General features: G+C 48.5%; 1 protein-coding gene across 1 annotated transcript in view; it reads left to right on the top strand.

Annotated features, from left to right (window-relative positions):
• CALN1 (calneuron 1) overlaps positions 1-19,155 on the top strand; it is a 1,401,504-nt gene that overhangs the window by 1,257,051 nt on the left and 125,298 nt on the right. The window contains exon 5 of the mRNA XM_069227270.1: positions 3,114-3,270. Within this exon, the coding sequence (XP_069083371.1) occupies positions 3,114-3,270 (157 nt within the window). The remainder of the gene's footprint in view (positions 1-3,113; positions 3,271-19,155) is intronic.

Here is a 19,155-nt window from a genome sequence, read left to right as displayed (position 1 = left end):
TCCTGCCCTGCCTGCCCTGGCTCTAGTCTCACTACAGGGAGGTATTCAGCCCTTTGTGTGTGGAAAGGACACTCAGCTGTAAATAAAGCTGTGTCCAACTCCTCCCTCCCATTTTACCCAGGATTGACCATCAAATCACACATAAACTCCCTTTGTGTTCGGCTGTCTAGGGGAAATACAAAAATCCCAGCTGTCCCCCTCCTGAAACAGGATCAGAGACAGGCAGCAGGCATTTTTAGAGATGCAACTTAAAATACAACTTCACCAGAAATTGTGATATTTTTTAAATTGTGATTCCAAAGAAACCAAACTCGAAAGGTCTATATTTTATGGTTTGTGAATTACACTTATAATGTAAGGTACTTATAATGTAATACCAATGTTAACCTACAGGAGAGATAGGCCTTGCAGTACTGAAAAAGGAATTTAAGGGTTTTTCACTACCAGGACATGTAAAACTTAAAAGTACATATCCAACTTTTTAAATACACTGCACCCTGCCTAGGGCCTACCTTAGGGGTGACTTATACGTATTGAAAAGGAAGGTTTGGACCTGGCAAAAAGTGCACTTTGCCAGGTCGACGTGGCAGTTTAAGCCTGCACACACAGGCTCTGCAGACAGGTTTCAAGGGCTACTTAAGTGGATGGCACAATCAGTGGTGCAGGCCAACTAGTAGCATTTATTTTACAGGCTCTGGGCACATGTAGTGCACTCTACCTGGAATTTCGAAATAAATGAAATACGGCAATTGGGGATAAGCCAATGTTACCACATTTTAGGTAAAGAGCTCAATAGCACTGGTTAGCAATGGTAAAGTGTGCACAATCCTAAGGCCAGCAAAAACAAAGGGGGTCATTCCAACCCTGGCGGCCAGTGGTATGTTGGCGGTGCAAGGACCCCTGCCCTAGGGATTATGAGTCCCCGACCGCCAGCCTGTCCGTGGCGGTAAACACTGCCATTGAAAGGCTGGTGGTAAGGGGACTGGGGGTGCCCCTGGGGGCCCCTGCACTGCCCCTGCACTTGGCATGGGCAGTGCAGGGGCCCCCAGACATAGCCCCATCGCGCATTTCACTGCCCGACTTTCGGGCAGTCAAATGCGCGACGGGTGCTACTGCACCCGCTGCACATCAACATTGCCGCCGGCTCTATTACGAGCAGAGCAGTGTGCCCGTGGCTCAACTCCATAACTCGAGTAGAGGACCTTCTCTACAAGAGCAGTGTCACCTTTACAGTAGAACTTGTTATCCACAAAATAATAGAGTCATACAAAGGTAGTTACTGAAACATACCAAGCTTTTACTATTTCTGCCCTACACACCTTGAAAATGATTGCTCATTTGCAACTATAAAGTTTTCCATCTTCAATACTATAGTACGGAATGACAATGGGCCAGATTTAGAGTTTGGCAGAGGGGTTACTCTGTAACAAACGTAACGGATATCCCATCCACAGTATTACAAGTTCCATAGGCTTAAAACTTTAAATCAGGCCCTATATCTCCAATAAACAGTAAGAATTCTTCCTGCATCTCTTAGCTTGATTGAGAGTTCTGCACACTGATTTTTTTTTTACATTTTGTACTCTTGTTCCTAAGCCTCCAGAGAAAAATGGTTAATTTGAACATTTTTGTAACAGTTTCCAATCGCAAGCTTCCTAAAATGTATTATAATCTTGAAAAATTGGGAACTCCAAAGAAGACAACAAAGTGGCTTGAGGCTTATAAGTGCCTTGGGACCCTACGGGTGATTAGCCACGCTTTAAAAATCACTGATTGATTGATTATTGTGAATAGCACACATCTTCTACTCCAATATACTAATCCTTGTCTTCCTGTTTCTACTTATTTATTAACATACATTCTTCCCACAGGAGATTAAATGTTCTAACAGCGTTATAGCCCTTCTACCTTGGACTATACAGCACATTCCTGCTCTTTCCCTTTGATGAAGGGCAGCACAGGAAGGTGATTTGCTGTGCTGCCCAGCATCAAAAACCCATATATATGGTCCTGAGTTGGAAAAGGCATGATTGGGCATGGTTGAGTCTGTTCGCCATAACTGGAGAAGACCTGAGTCTAGTAGACAGCGAGACCATCTATAGATTTGTGAATCATTATGAGATTTAAGACAGATCATTTGAATACCGATACAAAGTCAGTAGGGTGAATTAGAGATAGATTTGCAAAGGTTAGACAGAGTTGAGGTGAGAAAGTATCGGATTTTTTAAAAGTTTGGGAGGCGTACATCTTGCTCAGTGAAAACTGAAGTTATCGTTTACTACTGCTCTTCTCACTTTGTAGTTGAAGGAGTGTCTTTGCTTTCTGCAGACAGAAACAGCATCCGTAGACACCCCAAGCACTCATAGTACTTATCCTTCAAAAATTTGAAGCACCAACATGACTGAAAAACAGGCCTTAAAAATTCATAATATCTGGAGTATCTTGTATAGGGGTAGGCAGTGAACTCCGCTCACTGAGTTTTTCCCTCTCCGCACTCCAGGTAGAGCTCAGAGTTCCAAAAAACTCTGCGAAGTGGGACGGAACGGAGTTGTTTCCTTGCTCATGCTTGTCAACGGTGAGTTGGTGAGCATGATCAAGGAAAATCTTACTCAAGACCACCTCCTGGCGAGATTTCTCAATGCAAGCGGTCGCAGTATGGTTGCGACCCCTCACGTTCAGAAACCTTCCATTCGCGTTGAGGTAGCTGCCGCTCGAGTAGAAAATCAACTTGAGCAGCAGAAAAGAAGCAGTGCCTTCTTGAGCTGCGCAGGGAGCCATTCGTGTTGATTTTTCAGCATGGGACAAACACCTGGTACTAAAAATCTGCATAAACGGCGTGACCTAACGCACTCCGCTGCTTGCAGAACTCCGCGTAGTGTGCAGAGTTTTTTTGGGCACTTCGCAGAGCTCCGCATAGCGCAACTCCGCAAACTTCGCCCAGGCCTAATCTTGTACCACACATTCCATTCCTCAATGTGTCTTAAAAATCCCATTATTATGAATATTGAATTGAGCAAATGAATTTTGACAATAACAGTTTTTCAATCCCTGATATGGCTGTTAAACCCTTCATCCGTATGCTTAATTCTACCACCCCTTTTTGTCCTCCACAGTTTGACATGCAGAGGGTAACACTGGACGAACTGAAGCACATCCTGTATCATGCATTCCAGGATCATTTAACTATGAAGGACATTGAGAACATCATCATCACGGAGGAGGAGAGTCTGAATGAGAACTCTGGCAACTGTCACACTGAGTTCGAAGGAGGTGGGTAATTCTTAATGCTCTGATGTGATGCTCTGATGAATTTTGTCCCACGGTCAAATCTACTTTGATCAGACATTACTTCAAGAACTAGTATTGGTGTCATTATAAAGTAGTGATTGCAATAAAAAGCGCATACAATTCCCTCGTCATTAAGTTATATGCATATTTAGGAATTATTATCTTTCTTTTAATATAGTACACATACATATTTAAAATAGTCCTTTTTACTGCAAAGGTAACACCAGATAACTTAATTGAAAGTCGAAATCGGGTTTTTGCTCTTGTTTTTAAATCGTGCCAAACTTAGCGCTATTTGCCCTCTCTTTCTGAATTTTTCATGAAGAAGAAACCTGGAAAAAATGGACCTGACGTATATGAGGTGATACCAATTGCAATCCAATAGGAAAGATGTTTTCGTATGTTATGAAAAGCGACACAAAATTGCTGGCAATCGCAACTTCACAGGAATTGTTTTTTGCATGAGATGCTAATATCGCACCTGCACTGAGTTCTCTGACATCATTCGATAATTTTGCTTTTCTCAAGTCCATTCTGCCCAAAAGTGAGCTTTTCGTAATGAGCAAACACTTTGAGAAAAATGTAGTTTCATTTAACTGATGCCCAAATGACCCAATCCTAGCCTGAATGCCGTGCTTCAGACAATCCCCTACCCACCTCCCCTGTGACTGAATCTTCCCAACGCATCAGCATCAGTCAATCCCCTTAGTATTTTCTCTCTTTCTTTATGTTTTTTTATGTAATGAACAACGAACACAAAGTACATTAAAGTGTTTTAGGAAAGGATGCCTAAAAATAAACAATTAGATAAAAGCCAGGCACATTTGATTACACCACAAGTAAAGAGCCAACAGTTACATTAGACAGACATTAAAATAATTAATCGGAGCCAAACGGAAGGAGGAACGAACACCAGAGCCAGGTTTTCAGAAATCTCCCGGAAAGGGGAGTTCAGTAATGATCCACAAGGAAAGGGGAAAGGAAGATAGGACCAGGGCCAGACGGGAAAACAAACGCATTCCTAACAAACATGTTCAAATCAGCTTCGCTCCCATCCCATTGGCTTAGTCTGTGGTTGGTTTATTTTTGTTAAGGTTTTTGCAAAACCTTATTGTAGTGTAAGCTGGCATGCCCTTATCAATCTTTAAAGAAAACATTGTCCAAAAGCAGAAATATTTTTGACTTCAAAAAGCACATGTTGCCATTGTCATACCTGGCACTTAAGGGGACTACTTTTGTGTGTGAAGGCTCTCTTCATGAAAGGGTAGAGGACCGTCACTCATACCAAACTTAGCCAATGGCTGAAGTGGGCTGACCCATTCCCCCCTGCTGTGAATGATCCAATAACAGACCAATGGATGAAGATGGCAGGCTGAAAGCCCCTATCAAAAAGTATGTTTTGCAAATAATTTTAGTAAAATCAAACACAAAAACGCTGTAAGGATTAAGGTCAAGGAGAGTGCAGCTTGAGAAGTCAGCAATGTGCTTCAAAGCTAAGCACGAGTATCTCCCGAGTATCTGCCTATTCAAAGCATTGGTCTGACATGACAATAGGACCAGAGAGGTGTTTTGGAAGGTCGTGAAAGTGTTTGTTCACTTTTCACTGGGGATTAAAGGCCATGCAACATAAATGCAAGCATTTTTCCTTCTGTGTTGTGTGGAAGAGTAACAGACTCAATCCTGCAATAGATCAGGACCTGCACTGAGGACAGTAACACAGTTCACATGCAGCAGTTTGGTAAGCATATTCTCTGCAAACAGACTGATCTAAGCAAACTAAATGTGGCAGACCTAGCATCCAAAAGGCAGCCTCTGACATCTATGTATAGATACCCTGCAAGATCACCTGTAATCTCTCAAGAAGCTCCTTCCTAAAGTTAGGGGAAGGATACCAGCACCAAGGCTTGAGTTGATTCTACCTGTATTTCCACCTTGCTTGCTAGGAGCCAAATGCTATCCCAGGAGCCAACATCAAAGCGAAGAGAAGCCGCAGATAGCAAAAAAACACAACATGGTGCCTGGAAACTCAGTTTCCCAACAGTATTGTTGCCAGAGTTGTTCTCATGCTGGCTACCTGTAGATGGAACCAAACACTATTAGTCTCCCAACATAACGTGTTGCTACATTCAAGAAACCTAGTCTGTAGGTGTCTTGAGACCAGTGCTTAATTTGTGCTTGTTGTTTCCGGTGCTGAGCACTGGCACTTATTTTTGAGGGCCGGCACTTAGTCTTCTGCCTCAAGCATTTGCTGCGAGCAAAGGACACATTTGGGAAAGACGAAGGAAGAGAAAAACGAAAAAGCGTCACAATGAGAGAAGGGAGTGACTTTATATGGATTGAAGAGGCCCGAGATGGCTTTGGGATTACGCTGCCTCAGTATTCCATGTTCGCACATTTAATTGCAGCAGCCGCGTATTTATGGTGAGGGTTTTGGGCACCGGCACCTTTTTATTTACAAATTAAGCACTACTTGAGACTGTCAAGTTTAACATAAAGTCAAATTATTGGTACAGTTTAGCAGAAAAGACTCAGTTTCAGCAGGAAATCCCTAAACATGTTGGAGGGCTATGAAGCTCAATCAGATAAACATTCATTGCTTTAAAGAATGTGGTGATTGGCAGGTCGCATGTCTGAGAGCATCAGCGGGAATCAGGCTGTCTTTCTCTTGGAAGCAGTTGAAAAATGAATACCATAAATGGCTGTTGCCTATTATCTACAGGACATGAATATATATATATATATATATATATATATGTATATATATATATATATTCACTTAAAAAAACAAAGGTTGCAGGGACGTTATAGTTAGGTTCAGAATTTACTTGTAAAAAACAGAGAAACTCAGCAGTTATAGTTAGAGTTATTTCAAGTAACTATAACTCACGGCCTAAGGTAACTATAACTCGTGCCCCCGCCATGCACAGTTTTTTCTTCAATAATTTAACTTTTATTGAGTTATAAAAGTTGTCATGAGTGCTGTAATATCTTGGGTAATAAGCAGTGCATGGCGAGGGCGTGCGTTATAGTTACCTCAGACCTTGAGTTATTGCTACTTGAAATTACTCTAACTGCTGAATTTCTCTGGTTTTGTGCGAGTAAATTCAGAACCTAACTATAACATCCCTGTAACCTTTGCTTTTTTAAGTGAATTTCTAAGGTTTTTTAAATTCTGTTTCCCAACTATAACGTCAATGTAACCTTTAGTTTTTTCAGTGAATTTCAGTTTTTTTAATGTAAAGTAATTTGCATTACTATACATTAATCCAACCACTGCCACACACAGTCTGCATCCAGGCCCTGCGGCCAACCCCCTGTAACCACCCAACCCCGTGCCATGCACGGCCTTCGCCCATGCGCAGCGGGAGTTGGCTGCAGGGCCTGTCTCTCTGGGTGTTAGAAGAGGTGTGAAGGGGTGCCTCTGGGTGTGAGAATGGCTGTGAGAGTGTCTGTCTGGGTGTGAGAGGGTCTATGTGGGTGTGAGAGTGGGCATGAGAGTGTCTGATTGTGCTCTAATAGATAAAATATGCATTCACTTCCACAAAGTATTTCAAATCGTTTTTCAATATGGAATTGTGGAATAAACACATTTGCTTTGCCTTTGCCAAGTCTAGGAGTTAGGCTCATTTGTCTTTCCCAGAAGTTGAAGCTTTAACTGGGACACCTGCTACGTTTATATTTGTAAGTGCTTCCTTTTAAGGTTTAATTTTAGTGAAATGAGCATCATGGCCATAACAGAAGCTCACCTACTCGTTTGTCCAACAAGAGTCCACAGTTTGCACAAAATGTCTATCCAACTGGAGCACTTTCTACTGGTTAGTTAATAAGGGCTACCTCGTTGGGTTAATTGCCTGTGAGGGGGTAGGGGGGCCCACAGCCTACCCCGGCTGATTTTGGCCCAAGGGACCCCATCCTCTGAGGCCCACTACAATTCCATGGAGGGAGCAGTAAAGCCACCTCCTTGGGCCAACCTCGGCCCGGGGGCCCCATCACCCGGGGCCTGGCCTGCAATAAATGGAGGAGGGGAGCCACACAGCACCCTTCCACAGGCTGATTTCGTCCCCGGGGACCCCATCCCCCAGGGCCTAGCCTTAATATATATATATATATATATATATATATATATATATATATATATATTTTGGAGGGACGGGGGCAGAGAGGCCCCTTTCCCCCAGCCAATTTTGGCCCTGGGTACCCCATCCTCCTGGGACCACTACAAGTCTGTTAGAGGAGCCGCGTGGCCCCCTCTCTGGGCTGATCGTGGCCATGGGGACCCCATCCCCTGGGGCCCAGCCATCAATATAGGAGTAGAGGGCCACGCGACCCCCCTCCTTGGCTGATTTTCGCCCCAGGGACTCCATCCCCGGGGCCTGGCCTTAGTATAGTTATCTTTTTTGGAGGGAGGAGGGCAGCGCAGCCCCCCTCCTGCCCAGCAAATTTCAGCCCCTAGCACTCTATCATTCGGGGCCCAATACAATTTCATGGGGGGAGCTGCGTAGCCTCCCTGCCCGGGCCAATCTCGGCCTTAGGGACCCCATCCACCGGGGCCCAGCCTTAATATATTTATTTTTCTTGGGGGGGGGGCATACTGCCTCCCTCCTCTGGCTGATTTCGACACTGGAGACTCTTTGGTCCATTACCCCCATCTCCATCTCCTGGGGCCCAGCCTTAATATGGCCCCTCTCCAATATTGTATTTGCCTCTGGAAGGTGATGGTCCCTGGGGGCTGCAAAGGACCCTCTTCATTCTTTTATTTCAGGCCCAGGGAGGCGGGGTGGCCCCACTAATTTAAATAAACTGCCCTGGGGGTGGCCCCGGGGCTGCGGGGGTCTTTGCGAATCTGCCCAATCTCATGCAGAGATCTGATTGGCTGCCAACACTTCAACCAGGAAGTATTGGCAGCCATTTTGAGACTCAGCTTTAGCCGAGTATCAAAAACAAATTTTGAAAAAAAAGAAAAGGGGGCAGGATATGTTTACCCTAACCCCCTAGCCTTGGTGCAGGGTGCACCCTGCAAGCATATTATATTTTAAAAATTTCTTTCACTGTGAATTAAAAAAACAAAGAGCAAATACGGTCCCCCATGCTTGCTTTTAATTTTGCCCCTGGGTGGACCAGGTCCTTGGGGCATACTTATTTTAATTATTAAGGAGTGGGTTGTACAGCCCCTGAGACCACCACCTCCCCAGGGCTATGGTTTAAAAGTATACAGGGGGCTGCACGGTCCCACCTGAGCCCCAGGGGCCACCACCTCCACAGGGCACATTTTTAAAATTGATTTTGAGGGGGCTGTTCAGACCGTCCCAGGCCCTGAGGACCACCACCTCCTCAAGGCTATAATAAAAAAATGTACGGGGGTGAACAGACCGAGGACCACCATCTCCCTGTGGCTAAATGCAGAACATTGTTGGGGGGGCTGTGCGGACCCATCGGCCTCAGGGATCACCACCTCCCCAGGGCCAAATTGAAATTAACAAAGAGGAACGGGTCCAAGCGGCCCTGTTCCTAGAGCGATAAATGGCCCTGGGGACCACCACCCCTCAATGCCGACTCCTGCTACCTCCCAAGGTGCTCACCCTTGGGAGGTAGCCGTTTGCTTTTGCTTGGCAAGAGCTGCAACAGCTCCCGCCAAGCAAATGCAAACACTCCTCTTCCAGCAAGTAGGGGCTGTGAAAATGCTCCCGCTTGCTGGAAGTAGAGTTTTCATCTCTTTCCCTGCTCCCTAACATGGAGGCAGGAAAAGAGGTGAAACTATTGCTCCAGCACAGAGGAGCTGCGTTTTCAACAGCTCCCTGTGTGCAAGAACAATGCCGGCTCCCGCAGGAGGCGGGGAGCGGGCTGGAACCGTGGGGGCCTTGAGGCTCCCCCATCGGTCCCCAAATCATCCTAACGACTAGCGCAAGGCCAAGGTAAAGCAAGTGTGTTTTCTCTGCATTTCCCCCATGTACAGTTATCTGTAATCCTTGCTGGAGGTGTTTGCATGTTTGCTTTTTTCAAGCGCAATATCTCATGTAGTGTCTGTGACCAGTGGGTTCTTTCTTGTCATCTGCTGCAAAGACCAAAGATTTAAAAAACTACACGTATGTAAACTTGCTTAGAAGACCTGCCTGTTTGGCACCACTCTATATATACTAGTGATATGCAATGTCTTCTCCCCAATTTTCCCTGGAAGATGGAGGGCTTACTAAAAGAACCCCACAAGTGCGATCCCACCGATTTTATTATGGTTGCCTTGGGGCACGAGTTATAGTTACTTGAAATAACTCTAATTATAACAGATTAATTTCTATGGTTTTGTACAGTTAGATCATGAGCCTAACTATAGAGTCCTTGTAATCTTTGTTTTTAAAAATTAATTAGTGAAGATATATATATATATATATATATATATATATATATATATATATTCAGTTAGGTTCAGATTTTACACGCACACCACAATAGAAATTCAGTAGTTAAAGTTACAGTTATCTCAAGTAACAATAACTCCTGTCCTAAGGTAACTATAACTTGCGTCCCACCATACACAGTTTTCTTATCAATGGTTTTACTGCAGATGTTGCAGTGATATTATTTTTGATGTCATAGAAGATGGTTTGAGTGATGTAATATGCAGGTTAGTTAGCAGTACATGGTGAGGACATGAGTTATAGGTACCTTAGGGCATGAGTTATATGTACTTGAGATAGCTGTAACTATAACTGTTGAATTTCTATGGTGTTATGAGTGTTAAATCTGAACCAAACTATAATACCACTGTAACCTTTGGTTTTTTAGTGAATTTCCAATTCTATGTTCTAACTATAAAGACATTGCAACCTATGTTTTTTTCTATGAATTTCTACGGTTTGAGTTGAGCAGATTCAGAGTGTTGCTGGTGTTGTAAGGTGCTCTATACTGGAGCTGCTCTCCACCTAAACTTGGGAACTATCCAGAGTTCTCTCTTCTTTTGTGCATAATTTATGCATCATTCTAACCCTGAAAGAGTGTTGTTTTGACTTATACTGGGCAATCCTTAGTGTCTGGGCAAAACTAAATCTCACTGAAGAGCTTTGATGATAGTTAAAGACATGTCACGAGTTGCTTTTATTGATTTTAGATTGACTTGGATAGTATCTTACCAAACCAAAGCTATAATACTGTGGAGTGGTAAAAGGCTTGTGTAATTTCACAGCTTGGCATGGATGGCACTAGCTAATCCTACGCCTAAAGACATAGCTGTAGAAATGGCAAAGGACTTTGTCCCTTTCTAGCTCAACATGGATGGCACTGTGCTAATCCTAAGCTTAAAAGCTTTGCTAGAAAAACAGACAGTTGTCGGTCCGGGTTCAGACATCAGGTCAGCTGGGCAGTTCTGGAGAGAGCTCTGGAGCTTGTTATGTTCCTGTAGCTCATAACAGGAAGCCAGTTGCTTCACATGCGACCTACAAACAGGCTGCAGCCACCAAATACTTATGCCAGGATAATGCTAACTTAAGTTAAACCCAAGTCAATAGTGCAAAACAATTCAAAGACAAAACTTTATGAATCGGACAGTAATCGTTTTTTGAAAAAGTCATATTTTTCTTGGTTGACTGAAAATTAACTACCTTGTAGCAAATAACCATGCAACACTGACTGCCCTATGTACCTTCTTCCTCAAAGTATTATGGCAAGATTGTTTGTATCTCAGTCCTGTTATGGCTCTCACAACACTGACCACCAAGACATAGTAATGCATTAACACTTGGTAAAAGTGAATTTGCACCTAAAATGTTTTTCTCTGAGGGAACATTAGTGGGAATTTATTAGAAATTGGATCTCTAGTTGGCAAAGGTGTGTGCCCTGTCCAAGTAGGGACCACAATCCTAGTCAGGATAAGCTAGATACACACTTAGAGATAAGTTATGCTCCCCTCTGGTAGTATGGCACAGAGCAGTCAAGCTTATTTAAAGAGACAATATGTAAAGTATTTGTGCAACACACACACACACACACACACATTAACACAATGAAATTACCACAAACGTCTCCACACAGATATAGAAAAATAGATAATACTTTTATGAGAAATGTAAGACCAAAACAACAAAAATCTAAACAGTAGATGTCAAGATATTAATTTTTAAAGAAGAAACCAAATATAATTCTTAGAACTCAATAGCACTAAGAGGTTACTTGAGGTTGCACTAGACCGGGGTAAATCCAAAGTTCAGGCCAACCGCGATGGAGGGCGGGCCAGCTACAAAACCCACAAAGGGTCCACAGAGAAAGTACCTTGGATGGAAGAAACGTTGAGGGCTTGATGCGTGGAGGAGATCATCGCTGTTGGTTGAGGAGATGAGGCGATGCATCTGTTCCAAGCTGTGCAGTGTTGAGGACGTGTCAAAGATCAGGTAGTGTTGGGCATTAAGGCAAAGTGTGGTCGTTGAACCACTGGGTTGGAGCAATGCGCCAGAGCTGAGCTGCGCAGAGTCAGAGATACATCTGAGTCTGGGGACAATGCGTTGCGAAGTTGTCGATGTGGTGTCTGTGGCTCGAGCAGCAGCGATGCATTGATGTCCAGTAGAAATGCACCAGTTCTGATTGGCACAAACTCAGAGCAGACAGAGTCCAGGTGCTGGTTGCAGGCAGTCATTGATGTACCTGAGACTGTTTGAGAACAGGGGGTGAGCCAACAAGTGCTTGGAGTCACTCTGGGTTCAGATAAGAGGGTCCAGTCCTTCCTCAGCAGGGCAGAAATCAGCAGGCAGCAGGGTGACTCATCAAAGAAGAGCAAAGTCCTTCATGGAAAGCAGTCCAGCAGAGTGTCACTCCTTGTAGCACAGCAGTCCTTACTCCTGGCAGAGTTCTTCACAGGTCCAGTAGTGTACTGTCTTGGTAGGGCCAGAAGCCCTGTACTCATACCCCAAAGTGCCTTTCAAGTGGGGGTGACTTCAAAGAAGGTTGGTTTAATTGCATAGAGGTCCTGACTCCTTTCTCCCTAGCCCTGGCTCCAGACTATCAATGGGGAGTAATCAGCCCTTTGTGTGAGGATAGGCACTCCCTATGCAGGTGTAAGTGCCACCCCCTTCCTCCCTTCCTGCCCAGGAAGAGCAATCAGAATGCAAATGAATACTGAGACATACCTAATCTTCCTGTGTGGCTCTCTAGAGGGACTGCACAACGTGTAGCTGTCACTCACCCTAGACATGTATTTGGGACAGGCTGCAAGGCACACAAATCAGTATGAGAAGAGAAATGCCCACTTTCTAAAGTGGCATTCTTAAATTAGTAATGTTAACTCCAACTTTACCAGTGAAGAGGATTTGCTATTACCATTCCAGTGGTCTCAAACATGAATCAGCTACTCCTTTCTGATCAGGAATTACAGCATAAACATATCAGAGTTTCCAATGCTGGCCTATGAGAGGAGCAGGACTCACAGAAGTGAAAAACATCTTTGGGAGTTTGTCAGCACCAGGACATGTAAAACTTAAAATTACACAGTGCCGGACAGCAGTTTTACGAGGGAGGGGGGCGGGCGGGAAGCACACTCACACTTTCACACACACATGCACGCATGCACGCAAATCCATTAACAACACTCATGAACATTCAAACATGGACGCACACACCAAACATTCATTTAAAAAGATCACACACACACACACTTACCTTCAGTCTTGGAGGTCCCAGGAGGGTTGGGACTGCTGCCTTCCCTCACTGGCTGACCTTAGGTCAGCATTCCCAATTTCGTCAAAGAGTCAGATTGGGTCAGTGAGACTGCTGACCCCACCCCACTCTGTGACGAGGTGTCACTGATTGACACTCGCCCTGGGCACTTCAGGGCTTAAACCTGAAGCGCCCAGGTCAAAGTCAATGGGTGACGCTTCCCTCCTCACCCGGGGGAGGGCCTGGAGGCACATTTGCTGAGCCAAGGAGGTCACGCCCACAGGAGCTGTGACCTATTCAGCCCAGCAAAGTTCAGCTCAGGCAGCCAGGAGTCTGAGCAAATCACGCAGGTCTGCTCCTGGCTGCCTGACCTGAACATGAAGAGTGTCTGTCAGGCTGACCTTTGTTCAGCCTGACAGCCACTCTTCATGAGGGGCAAACGGTGGGGGGGGTGGCCCCTCCGCCCTAAAAGATGGCCCCGTCTGAAAGTACATGCCCTACATTTTAGTTGCATAGCACACGGCCATATAGGCTACCTAGCGCCTATTTTAGCGGTGACTTATGGTGAATAAAAGGGGAGTTCGAGACTTGACGAGTCGTTTTAGAAGCCGTGTCGAAGTGGCAGTAAAGTGTACACATAGGCCCTGCAGTGGAAGTCCTGAGACATGTTTGAGAGGCTACCTGTGTGGACGGCACAATTAGTGCTGAAGGCCCAATAGTAGAATTTGATTTGCAGGCCGTGGGTGTATGGTATACCACTTTATAAGGGTCTTACAGGTAAATTGAAGATGCCAATTGTGTACCATGTTTAGGGGAGAATCCATACACAGTAACACTTGTCAGCAGTGGTAAAGTGCTAAGAGTACTAAAGCCAACAAAATGATCCAGCAGAAATATGAGGCAAGCAGGCAGAAAGTTTGGGGGAAAACCACTCTAAGGCTGACAGTTCTAACAGGATTGCCACATCCTCAGATTCTGCTTAATTAGTAATTACAGAAGGCCAGTTTTGGATAAAGGGCAGTGAATAGTGGCTGATGGGTAAAGTATTACTTGGGAATGTTTTTTCGATGTACAGATTCTTATAAGAAAAGGAACTAGAGCTATAGTTTGACAGACACATATATTTTGGTGATTTAATGAAGTTTCCAACAAGAAGATAATATATCTTATTTATTGTAGATAAAGGCCCTCATTCTGACCCTGGCGGTCGGTGATAAAGCGGCGGCCAAGCCGCCAACAGGCCGGCGGTCTAAAATATGCAATTCTGACCCTGGCGGGAACCGCCAACACAGCCCGCCAACTTAACACTCCGCCCGCCACAGCGGTACAAACAAACAGCGCGGCGGTTCCCGCCAACAGCCAGGCGGCAGACAATGTACCGCCCACCCTATTACGACCCACCAATCTGCCACCTTTTCCGGGGCGGGAGCACCGCCGATAAGAACACGGCGGAAACAGACTACGAACGGGAAAACGCTCACCTCTACGCACTCCACGCGAGATTCCGGCAGCATGGAACCAGAGTTGCAGGTCATCCCCGCACTCCTATTCCTGCTCATATACCAGGAGCACGCCCGGCGGCGCGGAAGACATCGGTGAGTACTGCACCTACGACACAGGGGAGGGAAAAGATTACCGGCACACACCCACCCACCCACACCCACTACAACACACACATCAATGCATTCCCACAGATCACTGTCACAACCCACAAACCACCCCCCTCCGAAATAATGCAAAGACCAAAAGAAGAGATCATAAACGGGCAGATATATTGAAATATGGACACCAGTAATCCCAATAAATAAATAAACTATATACAAAATATATACATCTACTAAATGTAGTCCAACCACTGTCCGTGGATCACAGGGTTCCTGTGCAAAGGGGCAAGGCCCAGTCCCACGACAAGAACTCCACGGAGAGAACACTGCAGGGGCATCAGAAAGAAAATCGGACAGGCACCTCAGGGGGAAGGGAAGGGGGGGCACCTCAGCCACTTGAGTACACGACGCCAGATCCACGAGGGGACTCCATGACCACTGGGCCATCCTGGGGAGAGCAAAGCCACAGTCCAAACAGTCCATACAGTGGGTGGCCTGCCCACTGGGCCATCATGAGGAGAGCAAAGCCACAGTCCATACAGTCCATACAGTGGGTGGCCTGCCCACTGGGCCATCCTGGGGAGAGCAAAGCCACAGTCCAAACAGTCCATACAGTGGGTGGCCCGCCCACTGGGCCATCCTGGGGAGAGCAAAGCCACAGTCCATACAGTCCATACAGTGGGTGGCCCGCCCACTGGGCCATCCTGGGGAGAGCAAAGCCACAGTCCATACAGTCCATACAGTGGGTGGCCCACCCACTGGGCCATCCTGGGGAGAGCAAAGCCACAGTCCAAACAGTCCATACAGTGGGTGGCCTGCCCACTGGGCCATCCTGGGGAGAGCAAAGCCACAGTCCAAACAGTCCATACAGTGGGTGGCCTGCCCACTGGGCCATCCTGGGGAGAGCAAAGCCACAGTCCATACAGTCCATACAGTGGGTGGCCTGCCCACTGGGCCATCCTGGGGAGAGCAAAGCCACAGTCCATACAGTCCATACAGTGGGTGGCCTGCCCACTGGGCCATCCTGGGGAGAGCAAAGCCACAGTCCAAACAGTCCATACAGTGGGTGGCCTGCCCACTGGGCCATCCTGGGGAGAGCAAAGCCACAGTCCAAACAGTCCATACAGTGGGTGGCCTGCCCACTGGGCCATCCTGGGGAGAGCAAAGCCACAGTCCATACAGTCCATACAGTGGGTGGCCTGCCCACTGGGCCATCCTGGGGAGAGCAAAGCCACAGTCCAAACAGTCCATACAGTGGGTGGCCTGCCCACTGGGCCATCCTGGGGAGAGCAAAGCCACAGTCCAAACAGTCCATACAGTGGGTGGCCTGCCCACTGGGCCATCCTGGGGAGAGCAAAGCCACAGTCCATACAGTCCATACAGTGGGTGGCCTGCCCACTGGGCCATCCTGGGGAGAGCAAAGCCACAGTCCATACAGTCCATAACAGACCCCACTGCCACTGGAGGAGGCAAGTTGGCCAGAGGACATCCTGCAGCCCTGCCCGAGATAGATCCTGCCCTGCCACGTCTGCCAAAGGGCCAGCGGTTCTTGCCTTGAAGGGCCCAGTTCAGCGGTTCTTGAGACGGCGGGGCCCATCGGAGCGGTGCTTGAGACGGCGGGGCCCAGTTCAGCGGTCCTTGCCCTGAAGGGCCCAGTTCAGCGGTTCATGAGACGGCGGGGCCCAGCGGAGCGGTGCTTGAGACGGCGGGGCCCAGTTCAGCGGTTCTTGAGACGGCGGGCCCAGTTCAGCGGTTCTTGAGACGGCGGGGCCCAGTTCAGCGGTTCTTGAGACGGCGGGGCCCAGGTCAGCGCTCCTTGCTATGAAAGGCCCAGTTCAGCGGTTCTTGAGACGGCGGGGCCCAGTTCAGCGGTTCTTGAGACGGCGGGGCCCAGTTCAGCGGTTCTTGAGACGGTGGGGCCCAGGTCAGCGCTACTTGCCTTGAAGGGCCCAGTTCAGCGCTCCTTGCCTTGAAGGGCCCAGTTCAGCGGTTCTTGAGACGGCGGGGCCCAGTTCAGCGGTTCTTGAGACGGCGGGGCCCAGTTCAGCGGTTCTTGAGACGGCGGGGCCCAGTTCAGCGGTTCTTGAGACGGCGGGGCCCAGTTCAGCGGTTCTTGAGACGGTGGGGCCCAGGTCAGCGCTACTTGCCTTGAAGGGCCCAGTTCAGCGGTTCTTGAGACGGCGGGGCCCAGTTCAGCGGTTCTTGAGACGGCGGGGCCCAGTTCAGCGGTTCTTGAGACGGTGGGGCCCAGGTCAGCGCTACTTGCCTTGAAGGGCCCAGTTCAGCGCTCCTTGCCTTGAAGGGCCCAGTTCAGCGGTTCTTGAGACGGCGGGGCCCAGTTCAGCGGTTCTTGAGATGGCGGGCCCAGTTCAGCGGTTCTTGAGACGGCGGGGCCCAGTTCAGCGGTTCTTGAGACGGCGGGGCCCAGTTCAGCGGTTCTTGAGACGGTGGGGCCCAGGTCAGCGCTACTTGCCTTGAAGGGCCCAGTTCAGCGGTTCTTGAGACGGCGGGGCCCAGTTCAGCGGTTCTTGAGACGGCGGGGCCCAGTTCAGCGGTTCTTGAGACGGTGGGGCCCAGGTCAGCGCTACTTGCCTTGAAGGGCCCAGTTCAGCGGTTCTTGAGACGGCGGGGCCCAGTTCAGCGGTTCTTGAGACGGTGGGGCCCAGGTCAGCGCTACTTGCCTTGAAGGGCCCAGTTCAGCGGTTCTTGAGACGGCGGGGCCCAGTTCAGCGGTTCTTGAGACGGTGGGGCCCAGGTCAGCGCTACTTGCCTTGAAGGGCCCAGTTCAGCGGTTCTTGAGACGGCGGGGCCCAGGTCAGCGCTACTTGCCTTGAAGGGCCCAGTTCAGCGGTTCTTGAGACGGCGGGGCCCAGTTCAGCGGTTCTTGAGACGGCGGGGCCCAGTTCAGCGGTTCTTGAGACGGCGGCCGGTCTATGGCCAACTGCTAATTGCCTGGTGGTGCCCTCCTGGGCAGCGGGGATGGTGCTCCTTCAATGCCCACCTGGGCTGTGGGTGGTGGGGCCCTCCTGGCCAGCTGGGCTGGGTCCTCCCTGGGCAGCGGCTATGGGGGTGGTGGGCTCTCCCGGGGCAGCTGTGCCGGTTCCTCCCGGGGCAGCGGCTATGGGGGTTGTGGGCTCCTCCTGGGCAGCAGGCCTGCTGCCTGACCTCTCCGACTTGCTGCCCTTGCCCTCCTTAGTCGTGGGCCTGTGGCCCTTTCCTCCCTTTGGAGCTGTGGCTGGTGACTGTCTCTGGGTGGTGTCCGGGGGGGATGTAGAAGGCGGGCTCCTGCGGCGCCCCTTCCGCCTTCTGCTCCTCTTCCCAGGGGGTGGGCTGCCTGTCCCCTTGCTGCTGGGCGAAGATCCAGACATGCGGGCTGGCGGGCTCCAATACCCCTGCACCCTTGTCAAGGGGGCTGCAGGGCTGGTGGTGGCTGAGGTGCTCTTCTTACCCCGACGAGAAGGAGGGGGGGGCTCAGGGTCAGGAAAGAAGTTAGTAGTGGCGAGGAAGAGCTTCTTGGGACGGATGAATCCTCCCGTGTACCGACCGCTGGTGGACCTGTCGACAATGGAAGAACGCCACATTATCCTGACCTACCGTCTTAACCGTGCCACTTTCCATGAACTGTGTGCCCAGATGGAGCCCGACCTGATGTCCCCCATCCGCCAACCCACAGGGATTCCCCCTCTGGTGCAGGTCATGTCAGTACTCCATTTCTTGGCAAGTGGGTCATTTCAGACAACCGTGGGAATTGCTTCTGGGATGTCTCAGCCCATGTTTTCGAAGGTGTTATCCAGAGTGTTGTCTGCCCTGATGAAATCCGTGAGGAGCTACATCATTTTCCCTGAGGTGGGCGAATTGGCTACAGTGAAGGGTGATTTCTACGCCCTTGGACATATTCCCAACGTAATTGGTGCCATTGATGGGACCCATGTGGCTTTGGTTCCCCCAAGAGACAGGGAGCAGGTGTACAGGAACAGAAAAAATTACCATTCAATGAACATCCAGGTGGTGTGTTTGGCTGACCAGTACATCTCGCATGTAAATGCCAAATTCCCAGGGTCAGTGCATGACGCCTACATCCTCAGGAATAGCAGCATCCCTTACGTGATGGAACAGCTACAGAGACACCGTGTATGGCTAGTGGGGGACTCTGGGTACCCCAACCTGTCGTGGCTACTGACCCCAGTAAGGAATCCCCGGACCAGGGCAGAGGAACGGTACAATGAGGCCCATGGGCGTACTAGGAGGGTGATCGAACGCACCTTTGGCCTCCTAAAGGCCAGGTTTAGGTGCCTGCATATGACAGGTGGATCCCTAATGTACTCACCTAAGAAGGTGTGTCACATCATCGTGGCCTGCTGCATGCTTCACAACCTGGCTTTGCGCCGCCAGGTGCCTTTCCTGCAGGAGGATGGTCGAGACGGTGGTGTTGTGGCAGCGGTGGAACCTGAGGAGAGTGACGAGGAGGAAGACGACGGGGCTGAAACAGACAACAGAGACAGAATCATTGAACAGTACTTCCAATAGGACACAGGTAACATTTCAAAGATAATTTAGTAAATGTTAACTACTCTCCAGCATCTCTGCTGCCTGTCTATTTGCCCCATTGTATGATGACTGAGTTTTG

The sequence above is a fragment of the Pleurodeles waltl genome, chromosome 3_2 (assembly GCF_031143425.1).
Source record: "Pleurodeles waltl isolate 20211129_DDA chromosome 3_2, aPleWal1.hap1.20221129, whole genome shotgun sequence".
Taxonomy (NCBI): domain Eukaryota; kingdom Metazoa; phylum Chordata; class Amphibia; order Caudata; family Salamandridae; genus Pleurodeles; species Pleurodeles waltl.
This window is presented reverse-complemented; position numbering and strand designations above follow the sequence as displayed.